Source organism: Dendrobates tinctorius, unplaced genomic scaffold (genome assembly GCF_039654945.1).
Source record: "Dendrobates tinctorius isolate UK_male_01 unplaced genomic scaffold, ASM3965494v1 ptg000164l, whole genome shotgun sequence".
Taxonomy (NCBI): Eukaryota; Metazoa; Chordata; class Amphibia; order Anura; family Dendrobatidae; genus Dendrobates; species Dendrobates tinctorius.
Genome location: NW_027361831.1, coordinates 1,882,523 through 1,907,324, shown reverse-complemented (window position 1 = coordinate 1,907,324; position 24,802 = coordinate 1,882,523). Strand labels below are relative to the sequence as shown.

General features: G+C 46.6%; 1 protein-coding gene across 1 annotated transcript in view; it reads left to right on the top strand.

The window, feature by feature from the left end:
* Positions 1–276: 276 nt before the first annotated feature.
* The window catches only part of LOC141052981 (uncharacterized), a 98,954-nt gene continuing 74,428 nt past the window's right edge, over positions 277–24,802 (top strand). Inside the window, 3 exon segments of the mRNA XM_073550309.1 lie at positions 277–502; positions 2,082–2,267; positions 10,338–11,489. Of these exon segments, the coding sequence (XP_073406410.1) occupies positions 277–502; positions 2,082–2,267; positions 10,338–11,489 (1,564 nt within the window).

Below are 24,802 nucleotides of genomic sequence, written 5' to 3'. Positions count from 1 at the left end.
AGGTGGAAGAAACCAGAAAGAAAGGGCTTCCTACCGCTGGCTTTTAAGCAACGATATCCCTTTGAGGACCCCTTGGTGAACAGATGGGATAAAGTCCCAAAATTGGACGCAGCAGTGGCTAAAGCATCCAAAAAATCTGCTATTCCCTTTCATGACATGGCCTCCTTGAAATATCCGCTGGACAAAAAGGCAGATTCCTATCTGAAAGGGACATGGGAAATGTCAGCTGGCGCCCTAAGGCCGGCGGTAGTGGCTACTTGCACAGCCAGATCTATGATGGTCTGGCTGGACCAGCTTGAGTCACAGTTAAAAGACGGAGCCTCAAGAGAGTCCATCCTGAAGACCCTTCCTACAATCCAGAATGCTGCATCCTTTTTAGCCTATGATTCGGCAAGGATGGCGGCCAAAGTCACAGGTCTATCAAATGCAGCCCGAAGGGCTATATGGCTGAAGTGCTGGACCGGAGATATCCAGACCAGATCCCATCTTTGCTCCATCCCATGTGAGGGAGAATATCTCTTTGGCCCAGTTCTAGATGAACTTTTGGAGAAAGCCGGGGACGATAAAAAGAAATTCCCTACCCTGCCAACCCCTTCCTATAGGCGTCCCTTCACTAGGAAGAGATTTTTCCGTAGAAGGTCGTCCAGAGATCGAGGCAGATGGGAAGATAAGAGGAAGAAAGGTACCGGGTTTATGTTTGGAGGGGGACGTCAGGAAGGATTATCCCGTGAGTCCAAGAAGTCCCCCCCCAATGACTAGCGGCTCCGGTGGGAGGTAGACTATCTGCCCTCTACCCGGCCTGGTCACTGATTTCAAACAGTCGCTGGATCCTGGGGCTTGCTAGCCTCAGGTCTACGGCTAGAATTCTCCTGTATCCCCCAGAACAGTTTTAAGATCACCCCTCTCAGGTCTTCCCTAATGGAACAAACTGCCCTAGAATCCGAAATCCGTGACCTATGCTATAAAAAGGTCCTGATAGAGGTACCGGAGGCTGAAAAAGGCGAAGGCTTCTACTCCCCTCTCTCTTCCTGGTCCGTAAGTCAGATGGCTCTTACAGGACCATTATCAATCTGAAGACACTCAATAAATTTCTGGTCATTCGCCCATTTAAAATGGAAGCAATCAATTCCACAATAAAATTACTGTTTGAAAACTGCTTTATGGTGGTGTTGGATTTAAAGGACGCCTACTACCATATACCCATCCATGCGTCTCACCAGCATTTCCTTAGAGTGGCGGTTCATTTAGAGGGGTCGGTACAGCATTTCCAGTATGTTGCCCTTCCCTTTGGTATTGCGGTCGCCCCCCGAGTGTTCACTAAGGTCATAGCTGAGGTTATGGCCCATCTGCATGAAGCAGATATCCTAGTGGTTCCCTACCTAGATGACTTTCTTATTGTAGGCAAAACAGCAGACCATTGTTTGGATCAATTGCAAAAAGCAAAGGCGGCCCTGGAACAGTTAGGGTGGCTACTAAACATTAAAAAATCCTGAGTACAGCCCATGAAAATTCAACAGTTCTTGGACCTAATCCTAGATTCTCAGAATCAGGAGTGTCTGCCACCCGAAAAATTGATTTGCCTACGTCATCAGGTCTTGAACGCCTCCGATAACCCCACCATGTCCCTTAGGAAAGCCATGTCTCTCCTAGGTTCTCTCTCATCCTGCGTCCCCGCAGTCCGGTGGGCCCAGTTTCATACAAGGGTACTACAGGGCGAGGTTTTGCTTCATCAAAAAATCCTGGGAGGTTACCTAGAAGGTCAGTTGACTTTGTCCCAAAATACTATAAAATCCCTTGATTGTGTTCCTCTAGCCACCAATCTAGCGAGGGGGGTGCCCTGGGAATATAACATAACCCGTGTGGTCACCACGGATGCAAGCCCTACTGGTTGGGGGGCCCACATGGGGGAGGTCTTAGTCCAGGGCCTATGGGAGCATCATCAGGTAGAAATGTCTTCTAGGGGCGTGGCTATGTAGCGCTGCAAAGAGGACGTACTTCTAAGAGCTCCTGCCATTCTGAACATTACCCGGTCAGCAGACCCTTACCCCTGCTGATATCTCTCTGTCCTCTGGCCCTTCAAGACTTGGGGACACTCTTGGACCCCCCATGGGAGTGTGGGGCTGGATTTCTAAGAGCGCACGTCTGTGAGAATCTGGACGGCCAGCGGGGTCTGCATGGAGCGGCGGCCATATTGGAGGTGCGTGCTCAGCTTGTAAGAGACGCGGCGCCGGGTTCCCCTGCTGCAGCGCTGGAGGAGCAGCAGGAAGGTGAGAGCACATTCTGACTGATCTAGGGGAGCAGGCGGTGTGAGCCCTGGAAAATTGGGCCCCGCGCTCCCCCCTCTGCTATATAGCCTGCCCTGCCAGCATCATCATTGCAGGGATCTGGATCCCTTTCTGGCCGGTGTCCCTGTGGGGTTCTGGGGGTTTCTCCCTGGGCTATAGTGGCCCTTATCTGCTGCCTGGATCTGGACACTGCCTCCCTGAGTAACGCTGCGGGTCTGCACTGCTCCTGAGACCCTGCGGCCACCATTTGACCATTATACCCATCTGTAGCCCTGACTCAGGGGGCTCTGAGTGCACTGTTTCTGCTACCCAGTTGTGCCCCATCGTGCTGAAATGAATCGTTCTAAGGGGTCTGGAACAGCGGCCAAAAGGCTGAAGGAATACACCAGATTGGACCATTCTGAGGGCTCAAGACCCAATAAAAATAATCCCTCTCAAGCTCATCGTAAGGGTGGGGAGGAGAATAAGCAGGAGGAATTCACCCTTAAGCAGGCGTCTGAGCAGCTCATGCAGGCCATCTCCTTAAACAGGACGTCTCTGTCTGGGAAGATAGAGGACGTATACACGGAGATGGGACGCCTCCGACAAGACATGCAGACCATGAAGGGTCGCATTACGGAGGTGGAGACGTGGGTATCCCAGGTAGAAGACACCGTCACACCCATGGAAGCTAAACTAACGAAAGTGGCAGGCTCCATGAATGCATGGAAGCAAAAAGCAGGTGATCTGGAGAATAGAATGCGTCGGAACAACATCCGAATTATTGGCCTGCCAGAGCAATCGGAAGGACAACATCCGGAGCAGTTCCTAGAAGACCGGCTTAAAACTACTTTGGGCGATGAGTTCTCCTCAATCTTTGCGGTGGAGAGGGCTCACAGGGTCCCCACTAGGCCTCTTCCTCCGGGAGCCCCACCTAGACCATTTCTAGCGTGCATCCTCAATTGCAGGGATAGAGACGTGGCTCTACGACTGGCGCGGCAAAAGAGTCCTATCAAATTCAATAATGCCACAATCTCGATCTTCCCGGATTTCTCTGCGGAACTCCAGAAACAACGGGCGCAGTTTACGGAGGTCAAAAGACATCTACGGGAGAGGAATATTGTATACTCATGATGATTTACCCGGCCCAGCTCCGGGTGGTCCACGGAGGTTCTACTTTGTTTTTTACAGATCCGATGGAGGCGAAGGAGTGGCTACGGTCCCACGGAGGGTTTGCTGGAAAAGAATCCTAATGTATCTCTTGTTGGTATTTTCTCTTAATCGGCTGATTGGAGCTCTACTCGAGGACGTCCAGCTCACCAACAATACCGGACACTGCGATCAGTGATGGTATCCTCAAGTTTGTTTTGTGATGGGAGTACAGGACTCTGCTCCTATGTTGTTTGTTGTTTTTTCACTTTGTTTTCTTTCCGTAGTGGTTTTTGGTATTTTTTAGGCTATAATCGCAGTTGGCAACAATTTCAATCTCTAGGTGATGTCTCTAAACTTTGCCCGGGTAATCCTATGTACCATGTCCAGCGGAGTGAAATATGGGGTCGGAGCTAATATGTATGACATGGAATGTAAGAGGAATAAAAACTCCTCGGAAAAAGATCAAGGTCTTTTCACAGGTCAGACACTCACCCTCACGTTGTGGCCTTGGTGGAGACGCACCTGACTAGGGATGAGGTGCGTGCAAAAACCCTGGGTACAATGGTCTGCCCATACATTTCATACCAGCTACTCGAGGGGGGTCTCGCTGTGGGTACATAAAGACATCAGATGGGAAGCCAGGGAGACTCAGTGGGATCCTGAGGGTCGTTTTATTTTTGTCCACGCATTGATAAACACCAGGAAGTATGTGGTCTTATGTATTTATAACCCCCCTCCGGCTCGAATATCCCTCCTGCAGAAGGCAATGAGTTTTGCCCTTAACTACCCAGACGCAGATGTTATTTGTATGGGCTATTTTAATATGGTCATGAACAATCACCTGGATAAATTGAGGCTGGATGATGAAGCGACTGGGGGGTCCTCTCCAACGACCACAACCCCGTTGTCATCATTCATGGGGAGTGGTGGGTGGTTGGATTTGTGGAGGGTGCATCACCCTGAGTTAAGAGAATACACTTGTCACTCATCCACTAGGCACTCTCTATAGCGCATAGATTATATATTTGGTTCTGGCGGTCTGGCAATGTGGGTGGCTGATGTAGAGCATGGAAGTAGGGGAATCTCAGACCATAGTCCGGTCATCCTTAAACTCAAATATGGGCAAGTCAACAGTGGAATAGCTTGGAAGTTAAATCCCTTCTGGTTAAAACTCATAGGGTCTCCGGACAGGACGATCGATCAGTTGAATTGTTTCACTGCGTCCCACCCGGAACCCCAAGATATTAATCTATTCTGGGACACCCTTAAGGCATACCTGATGGGCTGTTTGTCCTCCACGATCTCTTATATTAAGCGGGTAACCGCAGGGAGGGATGACGAAGTGGAGCAACGACTGAAAGACGCAGAGAAAACATATATATCCAACCAAACTAGCGGGAACAGGATTGAGTGGCTGGCGGCCCAAAGGTTATACACTCAACATGTGGATACTAAATCTAAACACAAGCTATTCTTCACCCGTCAATCCTATTTCGAATTGGGGAACCAGACTGGCAAATTCCTGGCTTATCTGGTACGCCAGCACAGCACCTCAAATACGATATTACAGATTCGTAGGGCGGATGGTATACAGGTGTCTTCGACAGAGGATATTCTTGGCTGTTTTCAGGATTACTACAGGTCGCCATACGAATCTAAAAGTGACTTTGACGTTTTGGACTGTCTAGACTGTCAGATATATCATTCCCCACATTAGAGTTGGAACAACGGGCCCTTATGGACGCTGAGTTCACCGCAGAGGAGATGGATAAGGCTATAACAGACATGGCCTCTGGGAAGGCACCTGGGCCTGATGGGTTCCCTATTGAACTTTATAGGAAGTATCGGGATATATTGATGCCACTCTTGGTGAAGGTATTTCGGGGACTATGGGAAGGGAACTCTATGCCTGAATCCTTTTACGGGGCTAATATCATAGTGCTTCGGAAGGAGGGGAAGGACCCTTTAGAATGTGGATCCTACCGTCCCATTTCACTAGTGAATGTGGATTATAACATTTTTACCAAGATTCTAGCCACCAGGTTGAACTCCAATATATTGAATCTCATACATCCTGATCAAACGGGCTTTATGCCTGATAAAAGTACTTCCATTAACATCAGAAGAGTCCAGTATAGCTCCCTAGTGCCAGATAATAAATGGGCATTAGCATCGTTAGATGCTGCCAAGGCTTTTGACTCCCTTGAATGGCCTTTCCTCTCCGCATGTTTGCAAAGATATGGTTTTGGTACTAAAATTATAACATGGATCAAAAAATTATATATGAAACCTATGGCCCGTATTATAATAAATAATTCTATATCTGAGTCTTTCGCATTGCATGGAGGAACCCGTCAGGGTTGCCCTCTTTCCCCGACTCTCTTCGCTCTTGCGATAGAGGCACTAGCAATATGTATAAGGTCCTTCCCTAATATCCGAGGTATAGATATAGCAGGTCGGGTAGATACCATAGGCCTATATGCCGATGACATGGCGATATTCTTGAGTGACGTGGAAGAAACTTTGCCGCAGGTGATATCCCTTATAGATGGATTTAGTAAATATTCAGGTTTACATATAAATTGGGAGAAGTCTGCCCTGTTACCCCTTTCCCATACCCCGATGCCCCAGTTGGATGCTCTCTCCACGCTGCCCATTGTGTCTAGTTTTAAATATTTGGGCATCCATATTTCTAATAATAGTACGCTTGATCTACAACTTAATGTCCACCCGTTGTTAGAACTAATTAAAGCTAAGTTTGCGTCTTGGAGTAGGCTCCCATTATCTGTGGCTGGACGCATTAATCTGATTAAAATGATATTACTCCCTAAATTTAGCTATTCGCTTCAACACAGTGCGGTAGCGGTGCCCAAGTCCTTTTTTGCTACTCTTAATTCTCTAGTCACGTCCTTTATTTGGGGGAAAACTAGGCCCAAACTTAAATTGTCCACTTTACAAAGACCAAAGAGGGGAGGTGGGGCGGCGTTACCAGATTTTTTTTCCTATACTACTTAGCTAGGCAGGCTAAAGCTTTAAATAACTGGATGCCTGGTAATTGCCTCCCTAATTCTGAAAGCCACCTGCTTCACGCTGCACAAGCGGATTGCCCATTAGGTTTCCTTGAGATGGAAAGAACTAATGCTCCACGTCTATTACCCCGGCTCCGGGTGGCTCGATTGATATGGAGACAAATAAAGAATGTAATAGGGTTTAAAGATGTTATAGCTGAAATGCCCCTGTGGAGTAATAACTATTTTCCCGAGCTGCTGAATCACCCGTCCGCTGTTTTTTTTTTAGACCCAGTGTGGCGTCTCTTCAGTGGGAGACTTGTATGATCAGGGGACCTTAAAGTCTTATGAACAATTGCAGACCACACATGATATTCCGAGATCTCAATTTTTTCGCTATCTGCAGCTGAGATCGGCTCTTCAGTCACACATGAGGGATGGGGGTGTGGACCATACTATTTCATCGTTACCTCTAATAGGAATTCTTAATTCGCAGGGTCCCCAGGGTCTCATATCCTCCCTGTACCCATATATGCTGTCAGTAGGGGCAGAATCAGTCATAAGCTCTATTAAGACGAAGTGGGAACGACTCATTCCTGAAGTGCAAGGAGAGGAGTTGGAGGAGATTCTGGAGTCTCCGATTGGAGTATCACCATCGGTTAACAACAGAATGATACAACTGTGTATAATTAATCAATCATATTTAACTCCGGTGCGACTTTTTAGGATGGGTCGGCTTCAGTCGTCAGAATGTATGCGATGTCACTCGCCAGATGCTGACTTTATTCATATGGTGTGGCAATGTCTCACTATCCTGCATTACTGGAAAGAGGTGACTGCACTGCTGACATCCCTGGTTCAAGCCCCTGTCCCTCTAGAGCCATTGGTCTGTTTGTTTGGGGTGTGGGAGGAGGAGATCTGGGATCGCTATACTGAGGTCTTCCTGTGCGAGACGCTGTTTATGGCACGAAAGGTGTTGGCACTGCGGTGGATGGGCGGCTCATGTCCTTCCCTTGGGTTTTGGATCAAGCTGGTGAACTCAATTGTCCCATATGAGCGCACGTTATACCAAAACAGGGGATGCCCGGGTAAATTTTAAAAAATCTGGGAGAGGTGGAATTCCTCTCGCCTCACTTTGCAAGACTGAGACGTCACATGTGACATAGTGTGATATAGGAAGCCAGGCTGCGGAAATAGTAGATATTAGTTGATGTAGCAGTAGTTGTAGTTTAGGAGTTTTAGTTAGTTCCTACGGTTGCATGATATGACAAGGTTTGTGAAACTGGGTTGATACACATGTGGGAAAATACATAAGCAATTGTCCTTTACATATGCTGAGAAGGAAATATACATGTTACCTTGTTTATCTATAAGAATGTGCAATTTTTTTGTATTACATTTTTTTATGGACATGTGCTTTGTATAATGTCTTTTATCATAAGTCATTGTGTACGTTGTACATTCTTTGTATCCTGTGCTTAATAAACGAATTTAAAAAAAAAAAAGAAATGTCTTCTAACCTGAAAGAACTAACAGCAGTAGAGCAGGCAGTTAAAAGCCTTCTTGTGTATCTACAGGTTCATCATGTTCAAATATTCTCCGACAATCAGGTCGCCGTGGCTTATGTCAATCACCAAGGTGGGACTCGTTCCAGACCCCTGATGAATGTAGCAGAGCGGCTGTTCCAACTGGCAGAGCAGCATTTTCTGTCTTTAACAACTCTGCATATAAAAGGAAGAGAAAACACCATGGCAGACTTCTTAAGTCGCAACCTGCTAAAACAAGGGGAATGGTCCCTAAAAACCTCCATCTTCGACCTGATTGTACAAAAATGGGGGGGGCGCCAGAAGTGGACCTTTTCGCCACCAGGGAGAACAGGAAGGTGCCTCAGTTTTGTTCTCTAAATCCCAGAGAAGGCCCTCTGGCAGTAGAGGCCCTTCTGATAAAGTGGGACTTCAGGCTAGCATACGCCTTCCCTCCCCTGTCTCTACTACCCCCGGTGATGAGGAAAGTCAGGAAGGACAAGGCGAAGATTATAGTGATCGCCCCGTTTTGGCCCAGGAGGCCATGGGTTCTCATGCCTCAGGACCATGTCGGTGTCCGAACCATGAGTCCTACCAGACATCCCGGATCTCCTATCCCAGGGCCCAGTTTACCATCCTCAGGTGGCTGGCCTACATCTGATGGCATGGATTTTGAATGGTCACTGCTGAAAGAGAAAGGTTTCTCCCCAGCCTTGATTAACACCCTGCTTAAGAGCAGAAAGCCAATCACAACCAAAATCTACGTTAGGATCTTGAAAAGATTCCTTGAGAACTCAGGGGTAGTAGCTGTACAGTCGACACTGATAGCGCAGATTCTAGAGTTCTTACAAAGAGGTCTGGACATGGGGCTTTCCACCAGTACCCTTAAAGTACAAGTGTCAGCCTTGGGTGCCCTTTTTAACTGCAACATCGCCAGTAACTACTGGATCAATAGATTTTTTTAAAGCAGCAGGCAGGTCCAGTCCGGTAGTGAAAGATAGGTTTATGTTATGGGATCTTAACCTAGTCCTCTCGGCCATGACAGAGGCCCCGTTTGAACCTATTTCATCAGCCTCTACAAAAAAATGTGACCCTCAAGGCAGCCTTTCTGGTAGCACTGACGTCGGCCCGCAGAGTAAGTGACATCCAGGTGTTATCTAGACTTCCTCCTTGCATACAATTCAGGGATGACAGGGTAATACTTACACTTGATCCAACATACCTGACTAAGGTAGCCTCCAGTTTCCATAGAACGCAGGAAATAGTCCTTCCATCCTTCCTTCCTTATCCAGTGAATGAAAAGGAAAGGAAACTACACACTCTAGACGTTAGGAGATGCCTCCTGGAATGCCTGACAGTTACCGATCCCTGGAAAAAAGATAATGCCTTGTTTATCTCCTATCAGGGCACTAGGAAAGGCCTTAGGGCTTCAAAAAGCTCGCTAGCTAGGTGGATTAGGGAGGCCATTTCGTTAGCATACACCTCGAAGGGCAGGTCGGCTCCTGGCAAACTGAGGGCGCATTCCACCTGAGCCATGGCAACCTCGTGGGCGGAGAGATTGGAAGTCTCGATCGACCAAATATGTAAGGCAGCTACCTGGTCCTCTCCGAGCACCTTTTACAACCACTATAGGCTAGACCTGGGTGCTTCCTCAGACCTCTTTTGGTGTCAGGGTTCTGCAGGCTGTAATCCCTCCCTAAGTAATTATTACTCTCTGTAATTCTCTCATGTGGTGCTGTCATGGACGATTGAATAAAGTCTTAGTTACTCACCGGTTAACGGTATTTTTCGGAGTCCATGACAGCACCCGTAGATTTACTCCCTTTCTTTTAGTTTGGGTGTGCACTTCTTCCTCTTATATGTACACAGGTAATAAATAGTTAAGTAGAGTATTGTACATAAACCATGCTATTAACCTTGGTGGTCTTCTTGTGCTCTGTAAACCAACTGATGCGTGGGAGAGGTGCCACCCTTATGTATCTGTAGGATTTCCTGTTCCAGAAGGGCGGATCCCCTCTCTCATGTGGTGCTGTCATGGACTCCAAAAAATATCGTTAACCGGTGAGTGACTAAGACTTTCCATCATGGTCCTAAGTGGTAGGCTTGCTTTTTGCTGGATGAGTAGAAGTTTTAATTGGTATCATTTTTGGCTACATCATGTGTTTGTTTTTATGGCTTTTTATTCCAATATTTTGGAGGCAGAATGAGCAAAGACAGTGGAACATCATGGTCTACTGGCTCATGGCTTAAGGTCTACTGTTTAATTGTAAACTATTATTGTCTTACTGAATAATTTGAATTGAGATTTGCTATCAACATTTTATGTACAAATGTTGTAAAATTATAATTAACAATATTTTATTCAAAAATGTTTTGTTATTTTTTGGCAGATGACTGTAGCAGGAGCTCACAGGGACATCTGACAAATTCATTTATTAAATCAGAGGACCTTGATCGCACACAAGATGCAATTGAAGAGAGAGAGAATTTTCCAGATAGTACTTCATCTTGTCACAGTAATGATCTATCACCTGATTCTGTTAAAAAGGTCCTATCTTCTGATTCATCACGGAAATATTTTAACAACAAAACATTTCTTGTTAAACAGATGAGAACTCACACACTGGAAAAGCCATATTCCTGCTCAGAATGTGGGAAAAGTTTTGCATCTGAGTCACATCTTACTGTACACAAGAAAATTCACACAGGGGAAAAGCCATATTCCTGCTCGGAACACAGGAAATATTTTAAACAGAAATCAAATCTTGTTAGACAGGAGAGCACTGACACAAAAAAGAAGCCATATTCATGCTCAGAATGTGGGAATGATTTTAAATATAAATCACGTCTTGTTACACATGAAAGAATTCACACAGGGGAGAAGCCATATTCCTGCTCAGAATGTGGAACATATTTTAACCAGAAATCAACTCTTGTTAGACATGAGCGAATTCACACAGAGGAGAGGCCATATTCATGCTCAGAATGTGGGAAAGATTTTAAGTATAAATCACATCTTGTTGCACACGAAACAATTCACACAGAGGAGAAGCCGTATTCCTGCTCACAATGTGGGAAAGATTTTAAGCAGAAATCTTATCTTGATAAACACCAGAGAATTCACACATTGGAGAAACCATATTCATGCTCAGAATGTGGGAAAGATTTTAAGCAGAAATCTTATCTTGATAAACACCAGAGAATTCTCACATTGGAGAAACCATATTCATGCTCAGAATGTGGGAAAGATTTTAAACGGAAATCTTCTCTTGTTATACACCAGATAATTCACACAGGAGAGAAGCCATATTCATGCTCAGAATGTGGGAAATATTTTAACCAGAAATCAAATCTTATTAAACACCTGAGAATTCACACAGGGGAGAAGTCATATTCATGCTCAGAATGTGGGAAATATTTTAAGCAGAAATCACATCTTATTGCACACCAGATAATTCACAGAGGGGAGAAGTAATATTCATGCTCAGAATGTGGGAAAGATTTTAGCTCTAAATTAAGTCTTGTAAGACATGAGATGACAGACAGATGAGAATGTTCCATGCTGACTATACCGCAATACAGCATATTCATATCATATGATAGGTGTTGCTAACTTAATACTACATCTAGGGTCCCTTTTGTTGGCCAAATTTGACAATTAATTTTGCTATCAAAGCCTATGTATAATGAACATTTGCAAAATGTTATACTTTGCCAAAGTACACAAGATGAATGTGATTCATTCATTGATCCAACTACATTCTCCCAGTTACCTTTTCCTGTTCCCTCATTATGACATTAAATAGCCAGGATAATATTATCTTACTTCTACAATTACTCAGTAACAGTTTTTTTTCATATATTTCTTTCCATAAAGGGGTTGTCTGTCTCGTGAACAAAGTGCATTTGAATCAATAGATCTTGGAATAAAAATAATTTCCACAATTGAAGGTTTAAAAAAATACCCCACTGCTGAGATAATCTTAAAAATGTGTCCCTGCTGTGTATTGTGTAATGGCGAGAGGATACAGACAGGACAGGGTGGGATCACAGCGGATTCTTTCTGTGAGGTAAAATATGTATTTAACAGGAATGGAAATGTTTGACCTAACAAAATCAGCGGTGATCCCATACTGTCCTGTCTGTATTTGCTTTTACTTCCTCACCTGCCCAGGAGCTGTGATCTGTTGAGATAATTTTCCTCCATGGTCAGACACAGACATTACACAGTGCACAGCATGGGCACATTTATACAATTATCTCAGCTCAGCTATATATATATATTTATTTTAACATGTTCAACTGTGGAACTTTATTACTCCAAATTCTCTTGATTAAAATATACTTTGTCCAGGGGACAACAACTAAAGAGCCCTGCAACTGCAATTATAGCTATGAAAAACACAAAGGAATTTGGAATTAGCAATTTCCCCTCTTTTGGAAATATATCTGCATCAGCGTACGCTGTATGCTTCTCCAAATACGGTTTTGGAATAAATTTTGTAATTTTATTTTTTTTAAATACTTATTTGGTATCCCTATTGGGCTATCTGAAAGCACAAACAAAATGCTGGGAAGAGTTTTTTTTAATTGGATATTTTTATTACAAATTTTAATGAGAAATTACAATAAGACAACTTCCATACCTTTCCTTTCTCCCTACCTGGAATGCTAGGATACAACTATCTATAAAGAGACCACCTGCATAGAAGTATTGGGCTACAGCAACATCATATGTTATACAGAGCTATAGCGCTATCTCCATGGTTCTTTATACAAGGACATAAAGATCAGACAAGGTCCTCATATTCAGGCAGTTTCTATTATTCTCAATCGCTCTTTATATGAATAAGATCGGTGAGTCTTATTATACCGAGCAGAGAAGCTCTAGAAACAATGACCCCATCCCGGTCTTATACACTGGAGGCCAGGCCCGGAGTATCCAGCCACAGGACCCGGATTCTCTCATTTTTGGCTCTAGCATTTCTTGTAGAATAAATCCCTTTCTCATACAGTCCTGTAGTAATAACTATGTTAATCACGTTTTTGTAAGAGGGTTAATCTGAATCCAACTAAATGTTATCAATTTATGTGCAAGAAACAATAAACGTCCTTCCGCAGTTTTACCGTGTGTGTAGTGTCATTTCTTTTACAAACCCTAACAAACAAAGCTTGGGGTCTCCGACCAAACCTGCTGATTATGGTATATTTACAACTCTAGGTTGGGCCACTCAACACTGTCAGCTGCTTTGTGCGGCATCCAATGAGAATATGGTTCCTCCTCTGTAATTATCTGATGGGATCTGAAGGCTTAAGAGATGCCTAATATTTATGGAGGTGGAATTATCAGACATAAATATGGTTTTCTACTGATGTATGATAGTGGATAATACTATATCCAATCTATTGGCCAGTACTTTGCCCAATATCTAGACATAAGCTGTTTAAAGAGAGACAGGCCAGTATGAACCTGGTAAGAAGGCATCTTTCCCAGACTTTGGCAAGACAACAATGGTGTACTGCACTGATGGTGGCAAAGATTCCCGAACCAGAGATTTATTAAACACGTCCACTAGCTTGGGTGCAAAATATCTTTATTTCTTTTGTATATTTTCCTTGAAAGGCCATCCACCCAAGGAGGCTTTTCAGTGGTCATAGATCCTATAGTTTCAATGTTTCCAAGCTTAGAGCCACATTAGGAAAGTCTCTTGATTCCGTAGATGGTGTTGCCAGATTGGCCTGATGGAGAAATTACGTGATCTCGTTCATTGTTTGCGATACTGTAGAAGTATATTTTCAGTATGGAAGGTGAATCATGTAGTTGAGCTGATATGTACAACTCCTTGTTGGAGATGAGTTACATTTTCCCATTCTTCAAAATGTTTAAAGAAGAATTACTACTTATCGGCCATGACCATCTAGTTTTAGTTTAGTCTGTGCTCTGTGTAATCTGTCCTAGGTTCTCACTAAAGGGTCTTGTACAAATCTGTCTTAAGCCTCCCTCAGTGTCTGGTGCAATCCATTATCTAAGGGCTCACATTTGTCTTATTTATATTCTTTAAGGGATCCCCTAAAATCTTCTTTCACTGTGCCACATGCTCTATGCATCGAGGCCTTCCCCTCATGCATCCGAAAGCATTCAGAAGGTGGACTCCCTATTGCTCCCCACTATCAATCACTGGTAACCAAAAAAGGTTTAATTTCCAAAGTTTAGGTATCATAACCCCATATATCTCGGAAACTGAGGACTACGATTAGAAGAGTGATCTGACAATGTTCCAGAAAGAAGGCCAATACTATGTATGGATATGGAAATTTTCAATGATCCAGTATCCTTGTAAGTTATTATTTTACGACATATCAGGACATTAATCTGTAGTTCCATGATTACTTCAGCACCTGTTGTTAGAACATAACGCAAAGGCAAAATCGCCTACCTGTAATAAATCACCTAACTTTAATCTACTGAGTAGGACCTAGTAACAATTCTACTAAAAAAGATTCAGTACACAGAAAATCAGACGTTTCAACATGAAGCCATGGCCGAAAGTATTGATGCCCTTAAAATTGTTCTAGAAAATGGTCTAAGAGGTAAGGTTTCTCCTTGCGGAGAGTGACATGCCAGCTGTGGCTTGTCAAGGTAAGGAGACTTATTCGCCGTGCAATGCTCCTCTAGGAAAATAATATGCAAATTGCCTCTTCAGAAAGAAAGAGGACTTTTACTCTACAGCGCCACCTATTGGTAGTAGGATCGCAAAAGTCCTCTTTCTTTCTGAAGAGGCAATTTGCACATTCTAGAAAATGGTGTTTCTCCCTAAAAATTTTTGCAATGACATATTTTGTTATACACGTGTTAATTTCCTATTGTGTGTATTGGAACAAACAACAAAATCATCATAGCAAAAAAAAGACAATTTGGACATAACCTGGGAGATTAGCTGGACAAAATTGTTGGCACCCTCTACTTAATATTTCGTGTCACACCCTTTGGTATAAATAACTGCAGTCGCTTCCTAAACCCATCAACAAGCATCTTTCACCGTGCATGTGGTGCAGGGTGGTAGCCATTGGGAACATACTAGTCTCTTGCACCCCAGATCATTACATGAAGGTGGGGGGTCCTGGCTCGGTGTGTGGACTTGTGCTGTGTAGCCCGTGCAGACCACATGTAACAAATGATAATGATTTGCCAGGACCAGATGTTTGACATTTCAATGACGGAGACCATAATTCAAAAATAAACATTTTACTGAACAGGACCTTGGTAGGCAATATATACCATAGACAGCGGGTATACAACAATTTTAACGTTTTCTTCACAATACAGAGCATTTTCCACAGTTTCAATTCCTTCATCTTTACTCATTTATTCTCTATTTCTACCATTCCCCTTCACTTCACCACAGCCCAGCTTAGTATTACAGATCAGATTGTAAGAGTCTATGCTCAACCCATGGTTCTGCATCCTTTTCCCATTAGGAAAGCTACTTTGTCAATATGGCCGGTGCTTATCTCTTCTCATCTCACCTGCTGTGTCCCATTTTCTAAGTTATAAACCCTAGACCACACTGATAGGTGTCCTTATCCAGGACCCATGTCTGATCGATCACTGTTTTGCTATACTGCTCAGGATCTCACTATCCCATGTCTCCTCTCTCATTATGAACACCCATGTCATGCAGCACTGCTCATATTAGACCTTAGATCTTTCGGCCTTCCTGACAGGAACTGTCATTTGTTCCTTGAGTTTAGCCCCTTCCCACTGTGGGCTAATAGCAATCAATAACTCTTGCTGTCCCTACAGTCAAAGAACACACATTATCGGCATTACTTAGGCAAGTCACAGTTCACATTACAATACCACTTGTTCTTCAAGGCGTAAACGCAGGCAATATGTCCTCCTTACAGCTACACACCCAACGGTCAGATATGCTTAGATCTCTTACTGTGATATGATGCCAAATAAGGAGGCAGACTCTTCTTCACCTGATGGAAGGCTGCCACAATAAATACTCTTGGCCCAGAATGCAGCCAGCTAGGCTGGAAAACAAACGTTGCTCACCAGATAAGTACTTGGTGCCTCGAGATTGAGTTTGAGGTCCCACACTAATAATAATAAATAATTTTATTTCTATAGTGCCAACATATTTCACAGCGCTTAACATTTTAGAGGGGACTTGTACAGATAATGAAAGACATTACAGAATAACAATAATCACATAAATCAATAGAAACCAAGAGGAGTGAGGGTCCTGCTCGCAAGCTTACAATCTATGGAGCTAGCAGAGAAAAGGTTTTATTATGAGACCAGAAATCTCTGCGTCACATCAATAAAGAGAGTAAGTGATGATCCAGAGAGGGGCTTCCGATGGTTGTTTGAGGTCTCCAGATACAAGGAATAGCGAAATATAATCATCATGGAGTCTTATATCTCAATGTGGGCCGTGTAAAAGTATTTTATTTAAAAAGTGCAATAGTTACATAAGATTTAACAGCACGTTTCGGCTAGATAAGCCTTCATCAGGTGTCTACAAAATAATGCCCCATATAACCTACTTATACCTGCTCATATTTCACATAAGTGGAGTTTCCCAAGAAGAGGATCCGATCATTGTTATCCTCTTATGTATTCATGTGGTGGGTAATTAACATTCAGAGTGGACAAAAATACATGTAAATATAACTCAACTGATGAACATCATAACATTTTACTGTTTGTCTAGAAAAATTAAAATATCCAACTAAGAACAGTAATTTCTCCAATATACATACAATATACATACAAATCTTACAGGATGTGACCCTTTGATAAATTTTCATCACATTTACTACACATAGATAGTGCTGCTTCTCCTCCCCCCTTTCCAGGTTATACTTACTCAAATCAATAAAGGAAATTTGTCCCAGTCAAAGAAATTCTCTTGTCAGAGAGAGGATAAAAAAACATAAAACCTTGCCCAGTTGTCACGCTCGCGCCTTGGCTGAATGGCGCGAGCCGGGGAGTTGTGGCCCCACTGTGCCACAAACCAGACTACCCTGGAAGGGGCGTGACTACAACAGCTACCTCGGTCTTCACTGGAGCCTCTGATGGTGAGGTCAGGCTTGTGCGTCAGATAGCTGTCGGGTGCCACTCCAGGGTGGTGTCTGGCTGTGGCTGCTGGTCCCACTCGGGGACAAGTCACTTTGACAGAGCCTATAGACAGGCAGGCAGGTAGACACGACAGGCACGGCTGAGACACAGGGCAGGCAGGCACGGCTTGGAGACACAGGACAGGCGGGCACGGCTTGGAGACACAGGACTGGCGGGCACGGCTTGGAGACACAGGACAGGCGGGCACGGCTTGGAGACACAGGACAGGCGGGCACGGCTTGGAGACACAGGACGGATTGGTGTGGTATGAGAAGGAGCAGGTAGGGACCTGTTCACACAGCAGGTGTAGGCAGGAGGGAGTGGTGTATGCTGGAACAGGATCTGGACCAGTTCACACAGGAGGTGCAGGTATGAATATAGGCAGGAAGGAGTGGAATATGAAGGAACAGGTTTGGACCTGTTCACACAGGAGGTGCAGGTAGGCAGAGCCGCAGGAGTGCGGAGCAGGCAGAGCGGCTAGGGAGCCGTGCAGACAGAGCTGCGAGGGTGCAGATGCACAGATAAAGCTGCGAGGGTGCAGATGCACAGATAAAGCTGCGAGGGTGCAGATGCACAGATAAAGCTGCGAGGGTGCAGATGCACCGATATAGCTGCGAGAGTGCAGATGCACAGATATAGCTGCGAGAGTGCAGATGCACAGACAGGGAGGACACAAGGAAAGACACAGCAAGGAAGGGAGCCACGGACAAGGAGAAAGGGAGACTGATAGACAAAGGTAAGACAGAGTTCAGACAGAGAGACAGGGACAAAGACACAAGGACCAGGATATTCAGCCTCCTGGCAGGTGGGCAGAGAACAGACAAGGCACTAGGAACAAGACTCAAGGACCAGGATATTTTGCCTCCTGGCAGGCGGACAGAGAAATGCTAGGCAAGGTACCGAGACACAGGAATACAGACTAAGAGCCTTCAGAGAAGGCAAGACATAGGACAGGGCCTGGCTAGCTCAGCAGCAAGGAGCTAACTGAGTTTAGACATTGCACAGGCAATGTTTCAGTGGGAGTGGCGAAACTAAATAGTCAAGGCCTCCAGGTGATTGGTCAGGGACAGATTACACAGGTGCACCCTGACTGCATAAGAACCAGAGAGTTCAGGCGCCACCCCCTATACACACAGTCTGGAAACATGGAGAGCAGAGGCACAGAGCTGGCAACAGACAGAATTCACAGCATGGCTTGAAGCAGAAAGTAAGTTGGTGTGCAGGGGATGGGAGGCCATGCAGTGATGCCAGCAGGGTTGTTACACCAGTATTCACATGGTGCCACCCCGCACACACTGCCCCGCAAGCTCATACCCAATTGGCTTTGCCCCATCCAAATCATTCATACATGGCTCTATCTTATCACCGCATACACACATGACTCTGCCTTATCCACATCACAGTAATAATTCTCCACCCTGTCCACATGTGGGGAAGGTGACTTGACGGACAGACATGACTGGTAGTAGGAGGGAACAGTTTGTGCACTAGAGATGGAGAGTGACAGGATAGAAGGGTGACAGCTGGGAAAGGTAGACAAGAGAGTGCAGTACCTAGAAATGACCACAAGATGGCAGGGGGAGTAGTTCAGGACTCAACAGCAGCTTAGGGCTTGAGAAACGCTTAGTCATGGGGGGTGGGGATGTGGGGAGGAGTACTCCCAGACAGTGAAAGGACAGGTACCCAGGGGACCGCCTTCAGGGTTCCTGAGGAAACGATACTGGGAGGACAATAAAGGGAGAGACTTGACTGAAGTTGTCAGGGAAACAGGGGGCGGGGCAAGCTTAAAAGGAGCAGGGGTGCGCTGAAGTGGCAGTTGACAGAGAGCAGGACAACAGACAGGAAGCCGTGTGAGACAGAGAGGACCGAGGGAGCAGACGGTGTGTTGTGGAGAGACCGACAGGGGCCTGTGAAAGGAAAGCTGCCCGCATACGGTCCCATACAGCGACTCCCGCTGTTTCCCACCATGTTGTGACAAGGCGGCTACCTCGGGCAACCGTTGCGACGACAGACCATTCCTTTACAGCGGTCAGGACACTGCCCCCCTGCCTTCTCCCACAGCTGCGGCCCTGTCATCACCTGCCCTAGGGGGCACCACCTCGCTACAGGCGGTAGTAGAGGCCCCCGTCCGGTTTGCTAAGGGACCCTGAGCAGAGGTTGGTGAATGGTTATATTTAGAGACTGCATCATCACCGCGCCCCATCAGCACCGTTTCTTCAGGGCCTGTTGTGCCCCACCGGCATCGCTTCTTCAGGGCCTATTGCGCCCCACCAACATCGTTTCTTCAGGGCCTGTTGTGCCCCACCGGCATCGTTTCTTCAGGGCCTGTTGCACCCCACCGTCATCCTTTCTTCAGGGTCTGTTGTGCCCCACCGGCATCATTTCTTTAGGGCCTGTTGCGCCCCACCGTCAGCGTTTCTTCAAGGGCCTGTCGAGCCCAGTTTCATCCCGGAGTATCGAGGCGTCAAGGCAGCCACATCAGCGACCTCTACACGGCCACGCCTGTGATCCTGACAGACCCCTGGAAGGATAAGTGTACTATAGGAGATAAGGACCCCCAGTTTGGTCATACGTGGCCTATAGCACCCGGGCCCACCGGGTTAGTCGCATTTACCACAAGGAAGTGTTGTTAGGTTTGTTGAATCCCTGCGTGGACTGGTGTTTTGTTCATACTTTTTGTTTGCTCAATATAGCCCGAGCGGCTACAGTTTATAAAAGTTATTTTCACAAACCACACCCAGTCTCATGTCTCATCACTGCATCCTGCGAACCTGCTAGAACCCTACACTTGGCGTAGTCGGCAGGATGCAGTCTCCGAGCACAGACAGTGGTGCCCCAGATCAGGGTAGAGCTGTTAACTCTACAAATGATGAGGGTCCTCGTACCAGCATATCATTGGGGGCCATGCTGAACAACCTGTCTAGATTTTCCGGCTCCAATACTATGTTATGGAGCTGGACAGAGCGGATGCGGGGGCTCTTTCGGATGCACCCAATGACCCCTGATCTAGAGGCTGAGGTGGCCCTCATGGCACTGGACGGGGAGGCGCGGAGGTCAGTGATGTTGAAACCTTTGGGTCACCGCATCACTTTTGAAAAAGTGTTACAGATAGTAGAACAGACCCATGGGGACCCTACTGATGTGGGAGAGTTAAGAACCCGTTTGTTTAGTCGGATGCAAGTAGAGGGGGAGACGATCACAGAGTATATGAATGTACTCCCAGAATTGCATACGGCTATAGAAAGAAAGGACGGGGTAGGGGCAGGACCTGTTGACATTACCCTACGTGACCTACTGGTGACTGGTTTGCGAGATCCATTAGTCAAACAGGCACTGCGGGGACAGATAAGGATGAATCCCCAAATAGATTTTTCAGAGGTGGGAAGTCAGGCACGTGCTCGAGAGCAGGGGATGGCGGTCCCCGTGGGGAAAGTCCGAGGTGTGGAGGCCTCCGCGAATGTGGTCAAGGAGCCTCAGTAGGTGGAAGAGATGAAGCAAGAGCTGAAAAGTATTAAGGGCTGTGATGAAGGAGCAGCCGCCATCTTAGATATGGGGCCACATGTCTGAGCTTGGTGTTATGAGTTCATTTTCCCCTTCACCATTGAGGTCTGATGAACTCCCTCTTCTGGTGAAGGAAGGTAGTGAGGCTGATTACCAAGCACCTGAGCTGGGAGAGGATGACTGGGCGACAGGGATCTCTGACTGGATATAAGGCAGTCGACGCCCTTCTGCCTCACTGGTGATTTCTCTGTGGAATTCTAGGAGACCAGTCTGATTCCTGCTCCTCAAAAGCTAAGTTTTCTGCTTTGCCTTTTTGCATTTGTGTCTTGGTTTTAGTTTGCCTTGCTTTTCTGGATTCTGCCATTCCCTGCTGGGGTGAGCTGAATTCCTTTTTGTCGCTTTGCTCTGTCTTCAGAAAATACCTGAGTACTGACATAGTCTTTTTGAAGCCTAGCGTCTTCAGGGCCTTTTTCCCTGTCAGTCTGTTGGCTCTTATTTTGATAGGGTTTTTCGCGGATTGCAGACAGCAGCTTCCCTATCCTGTCCTACCTAGTTAGCTTGGGCCCCATCATTTGCTCAGTCTATCTTTCTATCTGTGTTAGTGTTTTTTCTTCTTGCTTCACCGTCATTATATGTTGGGGGCTGCCTATTGCTTTGGGGTCTGCTCTGGGGCAGTTTAGATTTCCCTTTCTGTCTTTAGGCTAGGCAGTTCTCCGGCTGTGATCGAGGGGTCTAGGGCATCGTAGGAACCCCCCACGGCTACTGCTAGTTGTTGTTGATAGGTTCAGGGGTCTGCAATCCGATAGCTGCCAACTTCTCTGGTTTTCTGGACTTAGCTAGCATTTCTGTTTTTGCCTCCTACGGTGACTCATTCATAACAGCTTGGCATCCATTTTGGTCTAAGTTCAGGAATTACAGGCAGCTAACGGCTTCTATACCCCCAGGTGCTGTGTACTTAGTAAATACAAGCAGGATTTAGTGTTCCAATGCTAAATAGCCAGGGCCATTAGTGTGATAATGAGGATAGGCCCAAAAGAGAGCTTCAAAGCTCAGGTATGGAGCCGTGCCAGCAGGGGGCCAGAAAAAAACCTAGAGCTTCAATTAGAATGTACCTGCTAGCAGACGCAGGAATATACGTCCCTTGTGTGTCCCAGATGATTTGGCTCCATCCTAGGAGCATGGATTATGAACTCATCTTTCGAGTTATGGACACATGAAAATATCCGGGTGACCCTGAGGAAATCGTGCATCTGGCAGTGTGACTACCGAGTCGATTAGAGCACTGATTCCTGAGATATAGAGATTGGCCCTCTACAGTGGCCCAATGGGGCCATGTTTGCACTCCACATGACAGGCAAAACAAACCGCTTTCACTGGTACCTCTCATGTTCTGATCCCATCATGCTGTAGAAAGTTATCCCCTTTCTTAGATATTGGAAATAAGTTCTGCAGAGGGCTAAAGGGGTGGAGATTATTAGCCCACCCTCTGACACAGGGGGAGGAACCTAGCGTGTTTAATGACTAGCAGCCCCAGGCAGACAGTCATTCTTTCACACAGAAGATCCAGACGATGACGATCTAAGAAGGACCTGGGGACAGACCTGCCGAGGGGAGCAGCGGCCCATGCTTTGGGGGTCTGTCCGGCAACTAAGATTCTTGTCCCTGTTGACTGCAGAGCTCCCCAGCACCCACATGACCCTACAATCTGGTAAATTGACCTCCAGCTTAATATCTCTAAGTCTTGTACCCTTTTTGTTATATTTTACTCTGACTGCAAATTTACTGTATATTTCTGTAATTATCTAGTGCGCCCTTAAGGCAAATAAACTATAAACTTAATCTTGGGCTGATGCTTTTACTCTGATCACGAATCTTACAACCCCCAGCGGGTAACAGGACCTCCTCCCCGGCGACCATTTGCTCTAGGTGCAGTTCCCTTACTGACCTGAGAGACAAAGGGGGCGCCGGAGAGCTGTGCCTGTGTAGTTACATCACGGTGGTGACGTGGGAGGAACGGGTCTGGGTGTGTTCCTCCACAAGGGCGATTTGGCCGAAGTAAAGAGAAGAACCGAGACCGGGACTGGACGACCTGGCTTTAACTCCGGCTTCTGGGGATCACGCTCCCCGTGGGGTGATCAACCTACACAGGCCCGGTGTTTTGAGTGTGGAGAACCAGGCCACTTTGCCCGAGAGTGTCCGCAGCGTGGGAGATACCCACCCCGGCCGCCATTAAACTAAAGGACTCCGGGCTGGGGGGACGCCACTCGGAGCCGAAAACCACAACTAGGGGTGGTGGAAGTCCCAAAGATTTGGCAGCAAAATGCCCGGTGGTTTGGGCAGAAGTGGAGGGCCGGGCCGTCCGGTGCCTGGTAGACACGGGGTCACAAGTAACCACTATGCCCGCCACGTATTTTCAACAGAACTTCCTGGAAGCAGCAAGGCCTCAGTGGGGGCCCGTGATCAGACTAGTAGCTGCCAACCAACTGCCGGTCCCAGTTGCCGGGGTGGTGTGGGTGCAAGTGACGCTGTGAGGTAAATCCCTTGGTCGCAGAGGGGTGGTACTGACTCAAGGAGAAGCTGATAAGCAACACCCCGTCACCCTAGGCATGAATGTTCTACGAGAGTTCAGCAACCTACTGCTTAATGACCCTACACAGAGGATTCTGAAGCAGTGGGGTTCTCGCACAGCCCAGGGACAGGTATTCCAGCAGCTGGTGCGGGGAGCACGGGTACATCATGACTGCCAGGAAGGCGAGGCTCTGGGTAAGGTCATCACGCCAGCGACTCCCCTGCTCATGTTACCTCCTGGACAGACTGTGGTGGCCCTGCCCATTCGAGCCCCGATACCCTTGGAGGGCATGGAGGTGCAGGTGGAGCCGTGTCACTCGGAGCGCTTACCTCCTGGCATACTGGTGGCCCGTTCCCTGGCTACCGTGCAAAAAGGAGCCGTCCTGGTGCGCTGCGTTAACCTTGAAGACCAAGACACCGTTCTGAAAGCACGGACTGTGCTGGCCAAATTAGTAAGGCCTTTAGAAGAAGTGCTGCCTGCTCCTGCGGTTCAATTACAAGTACACCCCGAGGATCCTTGGGAAGTAACAATATGAACCTTACAGGCCCATGAAGTCTCGGCACAAGAGAAGGGCCAAAAGATTTTGGAGAAGATGCGGGCTGAGCTTTCTGGATTAACTGCAGCCCAACTCTCACAGACAAAAACATTGCTGGGACAGTACCATGAAGTATTTGCTAGTCAAGAGGACGATTTTGGGTGTACCACCGCCATCAATCATGAAATCCCTACAGCAGAAGCGGCCCCTATCCGGGAACGATATCGCAGATTCCGCCACAACTCTATCAAGAGGTGAAAACTTTGCTGGCCCAAATGCTGCGAAAAGGGGTGATACGGGAAAGTCATAGTCCCTGGGCGGCCCCAATCGTATTGGTCCGGAAGAAAGATGGTACACTACGATTCTGTGTGGATTATCGTAAACGGAATGCTTGCACTATTAAAGACTCATATCCACTGCCCCGCATAGAAGAATCCCTGTCCGCCTTGGGAAAAGCAACATATTTTTCAACCCTGGACTAGGCCAGTGGGTACTGACAGGTGCCCATGTCAGAAGAAGGTAGAGCCAAGACGGCGTTCATATTGCCCATGGGACTGTGGTGTCTGGGAGATCTCAGTTTTGAGGCTACGTTGAACATCTGGACGACATCATCGTCTATGCCGCCACCTTTGAGGACCACCTGAAGCGGTTGGGACAGGTACTCAGCCGGTTGCAAAAGTACGGGTTGAAGGTGAAGCCTCAGAAATGCCACCTATTTGGCTCTCAGATTGAGTATCTGGGTCATGTCATTTCGGCAGAGGGTGTGAGGCCATCCCGGGAGAAGGTTGCTGCTATCCAGGAATGGCCTACCCCTGAGACGGTGAAAGATGTGCGGGCTTTTCTGGGGTTAGCCGGATATTACCGTCGCTTCGTAAAGAATTTTGCATGTCGAGCTCGAGCCCTGCACAACCTGCTGAAGGGGGCTCCCACTGGGGCCAATGGGCGAAAAATCCAGTGGCAACACCCTCAGGAAGAGGCCTTCCAAGACCTCAAGGCTGCGCTCTCAGATGCCCCAGTGTTGGCTTATGCGGATTTCTCCCAACCGTTCATCCTGCACACTGACGGGAGTCTTCACGGGCTGGGGGCTGTGTTGTCACAGGTTCAGGATGGCCGGGAGAGA